The sequence below is a fragment of the Mustela putorius genome, unplaced genomic scaffold, assembly GCF_011764305.1.
Source record: "Mustela putorius furo isolate JIRA1106 unplaced genomic scaffold, ASM1176430v1.1 tig00003834_pilon_pilon_pilon, whole genome shotgun sequence".
Taxonomy (NCBI): Eukaryota; Metazoa; Chordata; class Mammalia; order Carnivora; family Mustelidae; genus Mustela; species Mustela putorius.
The window spans coordinates 138,206,105-138,223,224 of NW_025421987.1; the positions used below are offsets into that span (position 1 = coordinate 138,206,105).

The window sequence follows — 17,120 nt, forward strand, 5'->3', positions numbered from 1 at the left end:
GGAGGTCTGAACATTTGATGATATCAAGGAATTGCTTTTAAATTTTGTTCAGGTAAGATGATGGAATTGTGGGTTGTTTTTTGTTTATTTTTCAAGACTCCTTACCATTTAGATACTTGCTAAACTATTTCCAGATGAAATGATATGTCTGGTGTATCAGTCAGGGTTTATCCAGAGAAAGAGAGCCAGTAGGAGATCGTGGGGATGAAGGCAAGTCTGAAATCCACAGGGCAGGCTGTCAGGAAGGGCAGGCTGTCAGGAAGGGCAGGCTGGAATTCCAGGGCTTGAGCTAACACTTCCATACACAAGTGGGGAAGTCAGCCATTTCATTACCTGGTGGCAGAGAATTCTAAGCAAAGGACAAAGTATGTGCAAAGACTAAATGTGGAATTTCTTCTTGCTCAGGGAAGCCCTGGTTCTGTTCTTAAATAAGGGCTTCCAACTGATTTAATCTGGTTCACCAAGATTATCTAGAATAATCTCCTTTACTCAAAAACATCTGATTATGGGCTTTAATCACATCTACAAACCTTCACAGCAAGACCTAGATTAGTGAATAACTAGGGTCTGTACCCTAGCCAAGTTCACACATCAAATTGACCATCACATCTGTGAGTAGATGGAATAGAGCTGGCACACGGTTTGATAGTCCTTAAGACTGGGGGGGGTGATAGGTACAAGGGAGGTTCATTATATGATTCTGTTTTGCTTTCGACTTCTGCCTGTCTGTACTTCATAATTGTCTATAGTTAAAAGGTTTTAAATATATTTTAAAAAACCCTCAGAAACTCACTGCCTTGTATTTCACATGTTTCTTTCTGGATCTTTTTCTCTTATACATACTTACATAGCTAAGATCATACTGGAGTTACTATACCTTACCTCTTTAATTGTGTTATATCATTAGCACCTTCACACTTCATTAAAATTCTTCCCAAATATCAAGCAAAATTATTAGGAACTCAGACTCTGACACCACACAAAACTGGTTCAAATCCCAGTTCTGCTGTTCATTGTTGAGTGATCTTGACCTAAACTTCCTAGGCTCCCTATGACTCAGGTTTTTTTAATAGAATCATTCAACTCATTCACTGATATTAATTGAATTTATCTGTGGCTCTGACAGCTCAATCGGCCTTTTCTAGGTGCTGTGGCTATACCAATGAACAAAGCAGACAAAATCCTTGTTTTGATGCAGCTGACATTCTAGTGGGGGAAACAGATAGTAAGAAACTACATAATGCACAAGGGTTGGTAACTAATCCAGAGAGAAAAAAAAAAAAGCAGGGTGAGGGGAATAGAGAGTTCCAGAAGCAGGGGAAATGGGGATTGCTCCTTCATATAAATAGCCCAGAAACGTCTTTTCTGATGAGATGACACTTGAAGAAAGTGAAGGAATCAGTTTGTTTGATTATCTGGTGGAAGGGCATTCTAAGAAAAGAATACAGTGTATGCAAAGGGCCTGGGGTAGGAACATTTCAAGATACAGAGAGGAGGCCAGTGTGGTTGGAGTGGAAGGAACTAGAAGATGTAGGAAATGAAATCAGAGAGTTAACAGGAAGTAGACAGAATAAGAGGGAGCCACTGGAGGGTCTGGACAAAGGAAGGATATCTGGCTTCTGTTTTTAAATGGTCTACTCTCTAGTTGCAGTGAGAAAAAATAACATGAAGTGTACAAAAATAACATTAAGTGTAGAAGAGTAGGAAAAAAGCAGGTTAGGGTTACCTCATCAAAATGTCTGTTGACAATAGCATACGGTCTCCTATCACAGTCATTTCCCACCACCCAGGACCTCAATGAGACGATGCAGTAGGTCAAAGAAATCAAATGCCTAAATGAGTACAGAGGCAAGAATAAACCAAATCCTACTCTTCTAAGAAAGAGGCTGTCCCAGGCTATGGAGCCCAGTCCTATCAGGTGAATTCATCTCAGTGCCGCAGAGGGCAGTCTCCTTAGAGAAGAGTTATTCCACAACTAGATCTCTTGGAGAGTAGAGGCCGTCTTATTGACCACAGGGCTTTACTTAGAGCAGGGCTTGGCACATGTAAGCAACAAATCAGAGCTGTAATTATTACACATGCATATGAATTACTAAATAAATGAATCAATGAATAATAGTCTCACAACAAATCTTTTAGGGTAATTAATCACATATACAAACCTATAATTTACAAAGTATTTTTCACATCTTCTATCCCAGTTCACCCTTCCAACAATGTTTAGGGAAATACAGAGAGCTCTCAAACCTCAAGTTCAAAGAGGAAAGGCCATTAAAAGTTTAAGTAACTCAACCAAGATCACACAACCAGAGAGGGACAGAGAGGGACAACCCAGAGCTGACTCAACAGCCTGTGTTTCTTCCAGCAAAATCACACTGTTTCTCTCAGCCAGAACCCAGATGCCCCGCTCACCATGCACAAGTCTCTTTCCACTCTATCTCTTCTCTTCTCTCTAAAAGTCCCCCTTTTCGGGCACCTGGGTGGCTCAGTGGGTTGAACCACTGCCTTCGGCTCAGGTCATGGTCTCAGAGTCCTGGGATCGAGCCCCGCATCGGGCTCTCTGCTCAGCGGGGAGCCTGCCTCCTCCTCTCTCTCTGCCTGCTTCTCTGCCTGCTTGTCATCTCTCTCTGTCAAATAAATAAATAAAATCTTAAAAAAAAAAAAGTCCCCCTTTTCCTCCCTCTCCCTTGTCTCAGTCCCCATAAAAGGATTCCTTGACTGTACTAATAATCAGTATTGCTGCTTTAAAAAAAAAAAAAAAAGTGTGCTTGGGTTTTTACCCAGGATTTCTCTGCAAAGTTTTAATCTAATAACAGCAGGTACAGAAAACATACAAAGTCACTTGCATTTAAGAACTCCACACATAATTCTATTTTCTTTCCTAAACCATGGTGATTGAATTTTAAATATATTGAGCACCCCTAATTGCTTTTTATGCAATAGTCCTTCAACCTGACCACATTAAAGTTTCACAAGATTTACCTCGTCTAGTACATGGCAAGCTCCATTTACATGGAAAGCCTTTTAAAAACAATCACAGAAATCAAATAGTGAAATCCAAAAATATGCTCAGCAGACACACGTGCCCTGGAGCAAGTTCCAAGTACCAGTTATAAGCTCAGCTACTCAAAGAGCCTGCCAGCCACTCTGGGTCAAAGTCATCCAAGACTTGTTGCCCATCAGATGTCCTGAGGAATTCATGTCAGAACCAGCTCAGGAAAGCCTTTGCTCCCTTCCACAGTGCCTCATTGGATTCAGATTCTCTCCTGCTGCAGGTTGGACATGAATAGGCGTAGTGGCCAGTATAGTGGCCTGGACAGAGAGAGCTGTACTGATGCTGGGGTGGGAAATGAAGTTCAAGTGTATGGCAGCAAGGATATTATATGGCCACTCCTGCCTAGGAACATCCAACCATTCAGCATCCACTTCTACAGCTCTGCTCTATACCTGTCCAGGTAGGGACAATGTCCCTTGAATGCCTCATATACTGCCACCTCAGGCTTATCATTCTCCAGCAGATGCAGATGGTGTGAGATAAAGTACTGAGCAATGAATCCCAGCAAGCATTTCAACAGCTGCTCCTGCACCCCCGAAATGTCATGGTTCAGAAGGGGAATAAGGACTTTCTGTGGTTCTCTTGGAGGCCTGTGGTTATGAAGACATTATGGGGAATTTGTTGGCCACACAGGATGGGGAAAGTGTGAGGGGATTCTTCAGTTCTCGTGCTTTACTTCATTGTACCTGGGCACAAAGCCTGGATCCCACTTTCCCTCATCTTTGGGAACATCTAATGTAGGTTGGCTTCATTAGGCAAGAAAATGCGGTCAATACCAGCCTGCTCTATGTCCTGAGGCAAGGATTCAGTTCATGAAGATGTCCTCAGCACAAAGCATCATCACTATAAGGTCAAACTTGCTGATAGAATTTTTTTAAAAAAGGCCTTACAGCCCCCCTGCAGGTGCCTATTTTCTGAAAAATATTTTTTTAAAAAGATTTTATTTATTTATTCGACAGACAGAGAGGCAGGCAGAGAAGCAGGGTCCTTGCTAAGCAGTGAGCCCAATTTGGGGCTTGATCCCAGGACCCTGGGATCATGACCTGAGCCAGAGGCAGAGGCTTTAACCCACTGAGCCACCCAGGTACCCCTGAAAAACTTTGATGGCGATTCTACACTTTGTTGTGAAAAGATTGAGACTCGAAGAGTCTGCCCCACATGACATTTTCTCTGATACTATTCTCCCACTCCTCTTCCTCCTCCCAGGATGTCCCCTCCTCATTCAGGAATGCCTGCAGCAAATCCAGCCGAGTGGTACCGTTAGGATTCCATGACTTTGCCCACACACAGTGTCTGAAAGCTTGGTAACTGGGTCCGTTGTATAGTACCAAATAATAGCTGAAACCATCTCCCACATCTTAGAGCTCAAGAACGAGACCTCGGGAAAGCTGTCACAGATCCTTGACAGCTGGTCATTGGTGAGTAAATGAAATCCCCCTCTGGTAAACCCCAGATTGCTATTCTCTGGAAGAGATTCTCAGTCATGTCAATAGCCTCTACAAAATCAATCAGATCTTACCAAGGTTCTGCCTTACCTTCTGTACTCTGGTGAAAACACATAACGAGGGGGAGACTTCCTTTGGGAGAGATACCAGTGCTCCCATCTATGATTACACTAAAGAATGTATCAGCTTTTACCTGTTCCTGGAGCTTGTTCTGGATTTAGGGCCCTATTAGCTTGAGCGGTTCATTTTACAATTGTTCAGCTGTTTCCAGCATACACAGCTAACACTTTAACAGTGGGTTCAGTTCTGTAATATAATGTGATTATGTATATATAATCTTGGTGTTAGTGAGCTTTCCATGCAATGGAATCTTCTGTCCTCCACAGAGAATCTGAATTTAATGATCTTTTTTGAGGCACGATGATTTCATTCTGTCAACTGCTTATACTCAAAGGCAACAGAAGCCTTCATCTTTGCTGTGGCCTTACCATGTTCTTTAGATGTGCTATATTTCCCAAGTATTTTTTTGACACAGGACCAGTCTTTCAAAAGCACAGAACCCAAGACTACCTCTTCGGTTGCTAGGCACAAAAATCAGACCACAAAATACCCGATCCAGGGATTTGGAGTACTGGACAAACTTGTACAGCTGAAGGAGCTGGGTGCTATATCCCATGAGTCCTGACCCATTCCAGAGTCCATCACCTCTTTGGGAAAGGGAAGCTGGAAGTGAGCAACCAATGGGTTGTTAAAAAACCCTTCATTTGCTCTTACTCAGGTCCCTAGTGATTTAATAGGCTAATGTCTTCCTTATTATGGGCAACTTTCTCATCCCAGAATGTCATCACCTGTGGTTCATGACTTTACCTCCTGCTTTACAACATGAAAGATCAAAAACTTCCCCATATCCCTCCTACACTGTTGGTGGGAATGCATACTGACACAGCCACTCTGGAAAACAGCATGGAGTTTCCTCCAAAAGTTGGAAATAGAGCTATCCTATGACCCTGCAATCACACTACTGGGTATTTACCCTAAAGATACAAATGTAGTGATCCGAAGGGGGCATGTGCACCCGAATGTTTATAGCAGCAATGTCCACAATAGCCAAACTATGGAAAGAACCTAGATGTCCATCAATAGATGAATGGATAAAGAAGATGTGGTAAAACACACACACACACACACACACACACACACACAATGGAATACTATACAGCCTCAAAAAAGAAATGAAATCTTGCTATTTGCAATGATGTGAATGGGACTAGATGGTATTATGCTGAGCAAAATAAGTCAATCAGAGAAAAGACAACTGTCATATGATCTCTCTGATATGAGGAATTTGAGAGGCAGGGCAGGGGGTTATGGTGGGTAGGAAAGGAAAAAAATGAAACAAGATGGGATCGGGAGGGAGACAAACCATAAGAGACTCTTAATCTCACAAAACAAACTGAGGGTTGTTGGGGGGTGGAGAGTAAGGGATAGGGTGGTTGGGTTATGGACATTGGGGAGGGTATGTGCTATGGTGAGTGCTGTGAAATGTATAAGCCTAATGATTCACAGACCCGTATCCCTGGGGCAAATAATATATTATGTGTTAGTAAAAATAATTAAAAACAAAAAAACTTCCTCATTGATAAACCATTCAGAGTTCTTTCATTCTATATGTATAATCAGCATTTATGTGACATAAAAATTAGTTCTGACTGAGAAAGTAAAATCTAACTGCATGGCTCTTCCTTCAGGCAGAAAAAAAAAAGAGATACAATTAAAAATAGTTATAAAGTTAAAAAGAAACAATATGTCTGCCAAGAAATACTACAGCTATAAAGTATTATAATAGCCTTCTTTTTTGAGCACTACTGCTTTCTTACTCACCTAGAAACTTTATTCTCAAGAATCAAGGACTCTCAGAAACTCTGGTGTTTGAAGTTTTATCAGTAAGAATGAAACTTTCATTTTTTAAGATTTTATTTATTTGAGAAGGTGGGGCAGAGGGAGTGGGAGAAACAGACTGCGCTGAGCAGGGAGCCAGATGCAGGGCTCCACCCCAGGACCCTGAGATCATGATCTTAGCAGAAGGCAGGCTTAACTGACTGAGCTACCAGGCCCCCAAGAATGAAATAATTTCAATTTACCACTCAGATACAAAGATTCAGAAAAGGGGTTTCTACACAAAATTCTCAAAGAAAGAGGACCATGGGTCTTTTTACTATCTAGGAGTGATGCTGACCCCTTTACACAGTCCTGCTTTGCATTGAGCCTATCAAAACTGTGTTTCATTTAAGTTTCATCCAAACTTTACACCTGCCCACAATTCTGTAACTCAGTCTTTTCCTTCCGTTGGTTAAATGCCCTATGGTGTCTCTGGTGTGCAGTCTCCCTCATCAGAGTGAATCAACCTACATGATTTTGCTGGACTACAGATTTTTTCCCCCGATGGTTTTAGGTTGATTCGGCGGAGACACTGTCTTGCTCAGCTCTGCGGCTCCTAAGATGAAAATTTTGAAAGTAGATGTAACATGCACTTGTTTTCACTCCCAAATATATCATGCCAGGTAGGCATACATATGAATACCATGACATTTTGGTCATAACTGGGATGTGTTCACATCTCGGAAAGGTTACAGGAACAAGAAATAGGTCAGAGGTCTAGGTAGCTTTCGGTTCACTTCTTGAACAGGCCTAGATTTCTCTTTCGGGCATTGGACAAACATTTTGTCTGCTAAACTGACGCTTCCATCCTCTGTGACTGAAAGAAACAAACGAGACAAATCTACTCGGCCGAAGCTGAAACAGCTATTCCGGGACCCATCTGGTTACGGGCGAACAGCTTTGGACAAGCTGACACCCGCAGGGATTCTAAGAGTAAGTGGGCGTGTTGCTGCCGTCCTCCGCGTCCCTGAGCTGGGATCCGAGACCAGCTTTACTCCTCTGCTCCGTGCTCCATGGCAGAAACCCAAAGCCGGGCGCCCGCCTTGCCCCGCACATCCATCTCTTGCGACAAGTAAGGGCAAGGGGCGCAGCTTCAGACAGTCATAGCTTCCAAGATAGAACACGCGAACGACCAGCGAAGGATGCCAGCCTAAGACCGCCCGGAGGCTGCCACGTTTAGCAGGCAAAGACCTCGGCTCCCCCTTCCTCTACGTAACTAGACGAGCAGGGACCGCGAACGGCGGGGGGCGTGGCTCCGCAGGGAGGCGCCGAATAAACTGGTGAGCGTGTCCATGACGCCATCTTGGATCCTGGCGTGTCCAGGAGTTGCCCTTCCTCCTGGTGATTGGACGAGCCCTTTGGGTGTCCCGGAAGAGGCGTACCCAGCCAGCCTGAGTTGTGCGCTCGGTCCGGTTGGTCTGGTTTGTGAAATCTGTAGTTGTTAATGATTTTCTTTCTCGTTCCTGAACGCCCGCGACCTCCGGAGGTACATAAGGCTTCATTGGACTTACCTACCCATTCTAATGGAGCTTCGAAGAAACCTGAAAACCGTCTTGGAGTTGCTTGGGGAGGAATCATTAGATGCTTCTTAATGGGCGTGGTGGTGTTCTTCAGGGAGCGTGGGGATCAAAGTCTAGGAAGAGGAGACACAACTGCATGAGTAGCCGCGAGACTTACAGCTATAACGGGATTAGGGGTGAGGGACGCAGGATTGCCACCGGGGGAAAACTAGGAAGGTGTTGAGGTGAGATTTGGGGGAGCCTTGAATGCCAGGCTAGGGAGTTTGGACTTTATCCTGTGGAAGAGGGGATAAAAATGAACATTTGGAGGACTTTAAACAGGGTTGACATAATCAGATAGTGAAATTTAGAAAAATAATTCTGTAACTGGAGAATCCCAAGGTGTTTCTTCAAGTGTGTTTCAGTGAACAGATTGGGGAGCTTGTTTTACAAGTGCAGTTTCTTGGCTCTCCCTAGACCTGCAAATCAGATTCTCTGGTTGTAGAGCTAGGAAACATACATTTGGTGAAAAGAAATACAGAAATCTAAGAATGAAGATTTGAATTCTCACAAGCTGAACACACTGGTGTAACCAGCACCTAGATGTGAATACATCACCAACAGCTCAGAAGCCTCTTACTCCCCAGAAACAGCTGCCCTCACCAAGATTAAACATGATCATTACTTAAAAAAAAAAAAAAAGAAAAAAGATTTTGTTTATTTGACAGAGAAAGAGATCACAAGTAGGCAGAGAGGCAGGCAGAGAGAGAGGGCGAAGCAGGCTCCCTGCTGAACAGACAGCATGATTCAGGGCTCAATCCCAGGATCCTGAGATCATGACCTGATCTGAAGGCAGAGGCTTTACCCACTGAGCCACCTAGGAGCCCCTAACATGATCATTACTTCTAACAATCAGATTGCCAGTTTGGGATTTTATATAATTAAGTCATACAGCATATACTCTTTATATCTGGCTTATTTCACTCAGTGTTATGTGTAAATTCATCTGAATTGTTCTTTTTTTTTTTTTTTTTTTTTTTTTTTCCTTTTTAAAGAAGGGAGTTGAGGGAAATTGGAAGGGGAGGTGAACCATGAGAGACCATGGACTCTGATAAACAATCTGAGGGTTTTGAAGGGGTGGGGGGGTGGGAGGTTGGGGGAACCAGGTGTTGGGTATTAGAGAGGGCACAGATTGCATGGAGCACTGGGTGTGGTGCAAAAACAATACAACTGGTACAGAACTACAATCTCTGTGGACAAAAAAATAAGTCAAACAACAGCAATTGTGATGATAGCACTGAGGAAATAAAGTTGAGCTAGAAAAGGAGGAAAGGGGGACGCCTGGGTGGCTCAGTGGGTTAAAGCCTCTGCCTTCGGCTTAGGTCTGATCCCAGGGTCCAACTCTCTGCTCAGCGGGGAGCCTGCTTCCCCCTCTCTACCTGCCTCTCTGCCTACTTATGATCTCTCTCTTTCTGTGAAATAAATTAAAAATCTTAAAAAAAAATTAAGGGAGGAAGGGGACTAATCTATTTTTTAATGTGCTAGGTTAAGTCTCTCAGAAGAGATATCTGGAAAAAAAAATAGAAGAGATGGTTGGCACTGCTATGCAATGAGTATGAACAAAGGGGAGAATATTTCTGGCAGGAGGAGTTACCATGTGAAAAACTCAGATCAGGAGAGAACTTGGCCTGTTTAAGACCAGTGTAGCTGAGGCACAATAAGGATGGGAAAGGAGGAATGGCACAGGTGTGTTTGAATATAGGAGCATATGATGCAGGGCCTTGTAGGCTACAGTAAGAAATTTAGATTTTATTATTGTTATTTTTTAAGATTTTATTTATTTGAGAGACAGAGCATATGAGTGCAAGTTGGGGGAGGGGCAGAATGAGAGGGAGAAACAGACTTGCTTGCCTAGCAGGGAGCAGGCTGGATCTCAGGACCTCAGGATCTTGACTTGAGCTGAAGGCTTAATAACTGAGCCACCCAGGGGCCCCTAAATTTTATTTTAAATACTGTAGAAAACCAATGAAGTGATGTTACTTAACAATGTGACTTAACAACGAAGAGGTGTTATCTGACATTCTTTTTAAAAGATCCCTCTGGGGGCGCCTGGTTTGCTCAGTGGGGTTAAAGCCTCTGCCTTTGGCTCAGGTCATGATCCCAGGGTCCTGGGATGGAACCCCAAATCGGTCTCTCTGCTCAGCGGGGAGCCTGCTTCCTCCTCTCTCTCTCTCTCTCTGCCTGCTTCCCTGCCTACTTGTGATCTCTGTCAAATAAATAAATAAAATCTTTAAAAATAAAATAAAAGATCCCTCTGTTTGATGAGCAGAGAATGGATTAAAGGAGGCAATAGAGAAAGCAGGTCATTTAGGAGGCTGCTGGTAGAACAGTCTTGGAAAATACTGGCATAGAGCTTAGAGGAAAGGACTGAAAGACATTTGGGGATTGCCAGTACAATGATCGCCTTAATCCAGCAATGAAAGGTAACACTATATATTTAAGCAATGAGATATCCTATGTATGTATTCTTATGTTTTGTATCAAGGGCATAGCATTTCTACCAAAAATGCATAATCTGAATCTGATCATGGGGGAAACAAGTCAATGTTGAGAGAAAGTCTACAAACCAATTAGCCTGTATTTTAAAATGTCAGTATTATGAAAGACAAAGATGTAGGAACTATTATAGATTTTAAGACTAGATATGAAGCTTCCAATTTATAATCCTCTATTAGATTATGAACCAGGAAACAAAATTTTTATTTGCACAAAAGGATGTAGGTGGGACAACTGATAACATCTGAATAAAACTACAGCATAAATGATAAATTATGTTAGTATAATTTTCCTAATTTTGATCTTTGTACTGATTATGTAAGATAATGTCCACTTTTAGGAAATAGCACACAAGTGCTATTTAGAGATAAAGGAATCTTCTCAAATGATTCAGAAAAAAATGATAGAACAATAAAGCAAACATAAAATGTTAACGTTTGGGGAGAGGTGCCTTGGCAGCTTAGTCAATTAAGCATCCGACTCTTGATTTCAGCTCAGGTCATGATTTCAGGATCATACGATCAAGCCCCATGTCAGGCTCTGCACTGGGTGTGGAGCCTGTTTAAGATTCTTTCTCCCTCTGCCTCTCTCTCTCAATAAATAAATTCCCTCTGCGTCTCTCTCTCTCAATAAAAAAGTAAATAGTGTTAGTATTTGGGGAATCTAAGAAAAGCATTTAAGGCAATTATTTGTACTAGTTTTGCAACTTTTCTGTAAGTCTGAATTACTTTAAAATAAAATGTTAACAGAATTGCAGGATCACTTAGAGGAAAAAAATGTAATACTAAGCCATGAATAACATTTAGACAAGATTCTGAAAATACTTAGTAACGGAAGGAAAAATGGAAGAATGTTAAAAGAAAAATGGAATGTGGACAGAGTTACAATGAAAGGTGTGCTCCTCCTCACCCTAAAGTCGTAAAAGATAACCGGCCTCCCGCTATACCCGGCGTATCACAGAAGCTACTCTCACTACTAGCCTTTAGAAAAGGGCAGACAAAAAAACTTCCGACACACACTCCCGCCCTGTTTTCCCAGTGAGCATGCGTGTGCGTATGCACGTATGACCCCAACCAATAGGTGCCCACGTCGGCAGCTCGTTACTTGAAGGGGCGGGGCGCCCTGCTACACATGCGCACGATCGAGCGGGCCTTCTCCCTTCTCGCCCAACGCCGCCAACATGGTGAGTATTGCTGTTTGGGGCTCCTGGTCTGGAGGCCATGCTGCTCCACTTCCGCCTGGTAGGGGGAACGAAAGCTTGGAACGACCCCCATCGGGTCTTAGGTAGCGTGCGGGTGAGGGTCCCTGGGCGGGTGGAGCACGGAGTTTAGGAGCTCTCCGGGCTTGCGGCGGGCGAGCGCGTGGAGGGCCATGCAGGCCATGCAGGCCCGGCACGCCTTGGGCCTCGGGAGCGCGCCGTGACCGCCAGAGCTGGAAAGCTGGAGACACCCGGGGTGTACCGGGGCCCAATCAGACTGGGTCTTTGGAGGCTCCATATGCCTGAAGGCTAGCGGGAACGCGGCTTTTGCCGCTGCTGGCTCTGCGTATTTTGCCCATCTATCAGGTCGTCCCTTGGCACTTGGGCGTGTACTCCCTACGTTCTTTCTCGCTATACATAGTTACACTGCCTGCAAAACTTTAGAAGTCTCACTTTATCCCTTCTTCTCGATTTTAGGTGTTCAGGCGTTTCGTGGAGGTTGGCCGGGTGGCCTACGTCTCCTTTGGGCCTCATGCCGGGAAGCTGGTCGCAATTGTAGATGTTATTGACCAGAACAGGGTAAGTGTAAGGAAAAGTGTCGATTTCACATGCTAATGACTGATAAGCAGCATAGATGGTAATGGTACTTTTCCCAGCGGCCCTCTAAAGTAGGACTGTTAAGGGTAGTAGGGTATTTTTTACCATAGAGGAGACAGGCTGTGCAAAATGGGGATTTCAAGCACAGGCTCGAGCTGGCCAGTATCACTGAGTTTGAGTATTAACTTTGCCACTTAACCTAACCAGACCTTTTACTAATTATGGGTTGAAACATTGGGGGACTTCAAAGGCGTTCATACACGGGAACTGAGTTCCGAATAAAGCCAGGCATATAGCTCTCAGTGCCCTTGTGTGCTATTGTTGGAAACATAAGAATTAAAGACTTAGAAATTGCCCAGTAAGGTCCATGTAGTTAGGTTATAGGGTACACTACTAATAATAGTTTCATCTTTCTTTAAAGCATTTAAGTAGCCGAGATTTGGTGATTCTGGAAGGATAAATACACAGACAATGTGCTTGAGTTGCTGCTTTGTTCTGCACTGAAATTTTTTTATCTTACTTGTTCTAGGCTTTGGTTGACGGACCTTGCACTCAGGTGAGGAGACAGGCTATGCCTTTCAAGTGCATGCAGCTCACTGACTTCATCCTCAAATTCCCTCACAGGTAACTATCCACCAACCAATGCCCCTCTCCCAGCTTTTCTTGCTTAGCAAAAATCTGCTTAGTTTAATTCAAACTGTTTTTGCTCTCTTGTTTGTTTCTTGAGAAGGGAGTATGCAGCGTTGAAGAGGAAGAGCAATTCAGAAGAGGGATTTTCAGTATAGAAATGGGGGGCCATTGTTTACTTTTTAAATGTTCTGTGATTATCTTCCACCCTGCCAGTTCTCTGGCTTCATCTTTATCCAGATTTGCCGTCCTTTTTCCCCCCCCCCGCAGTATTTCAGGATTTACACAACAAAGACTTCCCTAAGGAATTCTGGTCTCCCAAACATACTTTTAGTCCTCTTTAGCTTCAGAACAAAAATACTAATTATTTTCTCTCACAATATTAGCTTTCATCAGTTGAGTTTCTAGTGTGTGGCAGTTATTAAGTATTTGACTTATGTTGTCTAGTTTTGACAGCTCCTAAGGAAATTCTATTCCCAGTTCCTTATGGGGAATTGAGGAAATCAGTAGTGATTCTTTCTTGATGTGATGTGAATTATGGAAGTTAAAACGCTGTGGTGGTTACTCTTGGGCTGTTTGAGCTACAGTGGCAGTCACAGTAGAACGTGTTGGTATGTGTACTGGTGGTTTATTTTTTAAACGTGCAGGGTTTTGATACTTGAAATTTGAAAGGAACTTCAAAATGGTTATAATTAGATGTGGTGTTTGACCACATCTTTTTTAGCATTGTACAGCAGGCATGAGGATTAGTATTACATCATCCTTTATGTAAAGGAAATTGCTTCCTGTATATCCAGTGCAGTAGAGTGATGTTATATACAAGATCAGAGATGATTTTTAAATAGAGAAAATGAGCTGGTTTGCATTTTTTATTAAAATGGTGTATTCGAGGGGCGCCTGAGTGGCTCAGTGGGTTAAAGCCTCTGCTTTCGGCTCAGGTCATGATCCCAGGGTCCTGGGATCGAGCCCCACATCGGGCTCTGCTCAGCAAGGATCCTGCTTTCCTTCCTCTCTCTCTCTGCCTGCCTCTCTGCCTATTTGTGATCTCTGTCTGTCAAATAAATTAAAAAAAAAATTTTTTTTTTTTTTAAAAGGGTATATTTGAGGAGCTCCTGGCTGCCACAGGCAATAGAGCATGTAACTCTTGATCTTGGGGAGTTGTGAGTTCAAGCCCCATATTTGGACCTAGAGCTTATTTTAAAAATCAGGGGCACCTGGGTGGCTCATTCAGTTAAGTGTCTGCCTTCGGTTCAGGTCGAGATCTCAGGGTCCTGGGATCGAGCCCCGTGTTGAACTCTGTTTCTCCCTCTGTGTTCTCTTACTCTTTCAAATAAATAAAATCTTGTTTGGGATTATGAGACTTCCTGGTTTAGTGAACAGCGTTCAAGTTAGTAAAACACAAGATATGTGGTGTATGTTGTCAACCTAGAGTTGGAAGTATAATGAATGGGAAGGGTGTTTTTGGCATCGTTTGCTGATGCTTTTTAACTTAGGGGGTATAAATTGTGCTTTCAGGGGGCTCAAAGCTGTCCTTGGATCTATGTGGCTTCAAAGCTGATTCCTTAATCTGATCTTGGCTCTTTCCCAGTGCCCGCCAGAAGTATGTCCGACAAGCCTGGGAGAAGGCAGATATCAATACAAAATGGGCAGCCACGAGATGGGCCAAGAAGATTGAAGCCAGAGAAAGGGTAATGGCTTTGGGTCATTTGAATTGTGACCTTTTCTTTTTTGGAGGGGTGATAGGTGGTATGAGCAATTATTTATTTACTTTATTTTTAACAGAAAGCTAAGATGACTGATTTTGATCGTTATAAAGTCATGAAGGCAAAGAAAATGGTAAGTTTTTAAATTATTACAAGATTTTTATATTCTTACCCCAAATTTGTCTGAGAATTCTGTCTGCCCAAGTTTGGTAGACTACACTTGAATTCATAGGGGTTTTTGACATAAAGTTTGTTTCCTTTCATGTGCATTCTGAACATACAGGATGAACAGCAAAATAGTTTTTTGTGTGCATACATAATTAATATATTGATATTTTTCAGAGGAACAGAATAATCAAGCTTGAAGTTCGGAAGCTACAGAAAGCAGCTCTCCTGAAAGCTTCTCCTAAAAAAGCACTGGCTACTAAGGGTGCAGCTGCAGCAGCTGCTGCGAAGGTTCCAGCCAAAAAGATGGCTGCTGCGGGCAAGAAGGCTCCAGCCCAGAAGGTTCCTGCCCCAAAAGCTGCAGGCCAGAAGGCAGCACCTCCAAAGGCTCAGAAAGGTCAGAAAGCTCCAGCCCAGAAAGCGCCTGCTCCAAAGGCATCTGGCAAGAAAGCATAGAAACCATAAGAGCCTTTAAAAGACAAGTAATAAAGGTTGTTTTTGACATGCTGGCGAGTGCACTTGATCTGTGACGTAAAGTCTTTGGCCAGGGTCGGGATTATGGAGCAGATTGCTAGGATTGTTAATGTTATCGTTAGAGAATTGGTTCTTTAGCCCTAGTCTGTCCAGGGTCAGTATAAAGCCATCATAAAATCGTAACTAGTGTGCTCATGGGAAATGGATCATTTAGAGCTCCCAGTGAGTTTTTCTCCTTTTATAAATATACTTCCTATAAATACATTCCAGCAGCTTTTGATGCTTAAGAGTTTTCTAATTTTTTTTAGAAAATACACTGTAGGAAACCAAGACAAGTAAACAAAATATATTATGGTATGGTAATTAGTTACTGTTATTATCCCCTATTATTTTTTTTTTTAAGATTTTATTTATTTGACAAACAGATCACAAGTAGAGAGGGGGGGAAGCGGGCTCCCTGCTGAGCAGGGAGCCTGATGCAGGGCTCAATCCCAGGACCCTGGGATCATGACCCGAGCCCAAGGCAGAGGCTTTAACCCACTGAACCACCCAGTCGCCCCTATTCCCTATTATTTCTAACCAAAAGCTGGCTTCTGAGCCTCACTGGGACTCATGGGGACAAAAGGCTTGATACTAATAGGTTTATGAATAGTTGATAGGTGATCTAATAGGTTTAGATAGGGGAAATGAAGGCAGTTTGTGGTTACCTGGCCTTTCCAGAAGTGGGTAAGTTAACAAGGTAAATGGGGATCTTAAGCTACAAGTTGCAAGAAGGCTGGTAATGAAGGTTGTAAATGTGAACTGGCTAGAGAGATCCCAGAACAACATGGCAGGTTAGTGTTAGATTCATGAGTGCAACCAGCCATTGAGCATTTCCAAACAGTGATCCTTCAGATTTAGGTCATGCTGTTGGACTGAATCAAGGGAACAATGCTGGGAGGGTCAAAGATGATAAAGGTTTTGCGGTATTCCTCACCTTGACAGTCCAAACCAAGAAACCGTAGTGCTGCCATTTAGTAGGCTTTAATGGGTTGGGTTGGAAGACTAGTAAGAAAGCCAAATGTGCTGTTTCTGGTTTGTACTTTTGGTTCATTGTGGAAGAAGAGAGCTGAAGCAAGTTTACTCCAGGGATGAGTTAAAGGCACCGCACAGACTTAATCAGGTAGTCTGGTAGATAATGGATGCTGACAACTTGGATTCAGGTTCTGGCTATGCTGCTCAAGTGCTGTGTGGTTTAGGTATGTTCCTAAGTTCAAGCCTGGTTTCTTCCTATGTGGTTTGCTTCATGGAGTAAGGAAGTGAATCAGGCAGCAGAGTGACTGGTTCATAGCAGTATCTGTGGTAGTTGTGACGCAGCTCTTAAAAACAGATTTGGGGTTCATGGCTATGTGAGCAGTTGCTCAAGATTGCCTGGAGATAAAAACAGATTTGTTAAGTGGTGGTGAGAGGGGAAATCAGGAAGCAAATGTGGAAGCCACAGAAAATGTGTTGGTTATTGTCAAGATGAGGGAAGGGGGGCGCCTGGGTGGCTTAGTCCTCAGGCATCTGCCTTCAGCTCAGGTCATGATCCCAGGGTCCTGGAATTGAACCCTGCATGGGGCTCCCTGATCAGTGGGAAGCCTGCTTCTCCCTCACCCACTCCTGCTTGTTCCCTCTCTCAGCTGTCTCTGTGTCAAATAAATAAAATCTTTAGGAAAAAAAAAAAGGGGGAAGAGGGCAGTGAGGGAAGGAGAAATATTACATGGAGTTTGGAGGTTTTGGTTTGGTAAAGTTGGAGTAATGGGCACTCCATTGGGTTTTGGAATTGATTTTGGAAAGGCAGCAAATTGGAAAGGAATTCAGGTTTTGAGGAAAGCGGACAGA

General features: G+C 43.2%; 1 protein-coding gene across 1 annotated transcript; it reads left to right on the forward strand.

Moving 5' to 3' along the window:
• The first annotated feature begins 11,536 nt into the window (after positions 1–11,536).
• On the forward strand, positions 11,537–15,290 carry RPL14 (ribosomal protein L14). The gene is made up of 6 exons (XM_004780248.3): positions 11,537–11,676; positions 12,169–12,270; positions 12,818–12,912; positions 14,504–14,603; positions 14,698–14,751; positions 14,961–15,290. Exons 1-6 carry the CDS (start codon positions 11,674–11,676, stop codon positions 15,237–15,239), a joined length of 633 nt encoding a protein of 210 aa, XP_004780305.2. The 5' UTR covers positions 11,537–11,673; the 3' UTR covers positions 15,240–15,290.
• The last annotated feature ends 1,830 nt before the right edge of the window (positions 15,291–17,120 follow it).

Coding starts and splice junctions, on each gene's coding strand:
- RPL14 (XM_004780248.3), top strand. Junction 12,271..12,817: donor ATGTTATTGACCAGAACAGG/GTAAGTGTAAGG, acceptor TACTTGTTCTAG/GCTTTGGTTGACGGACCTTG. Junction 14,752..14,960: donor TCATGAAGGCAAAGAAAATG/GTAAGTTTTTAA, acceptor GATATTTTTCAG/AGGAACAGAATAATCAAGCT.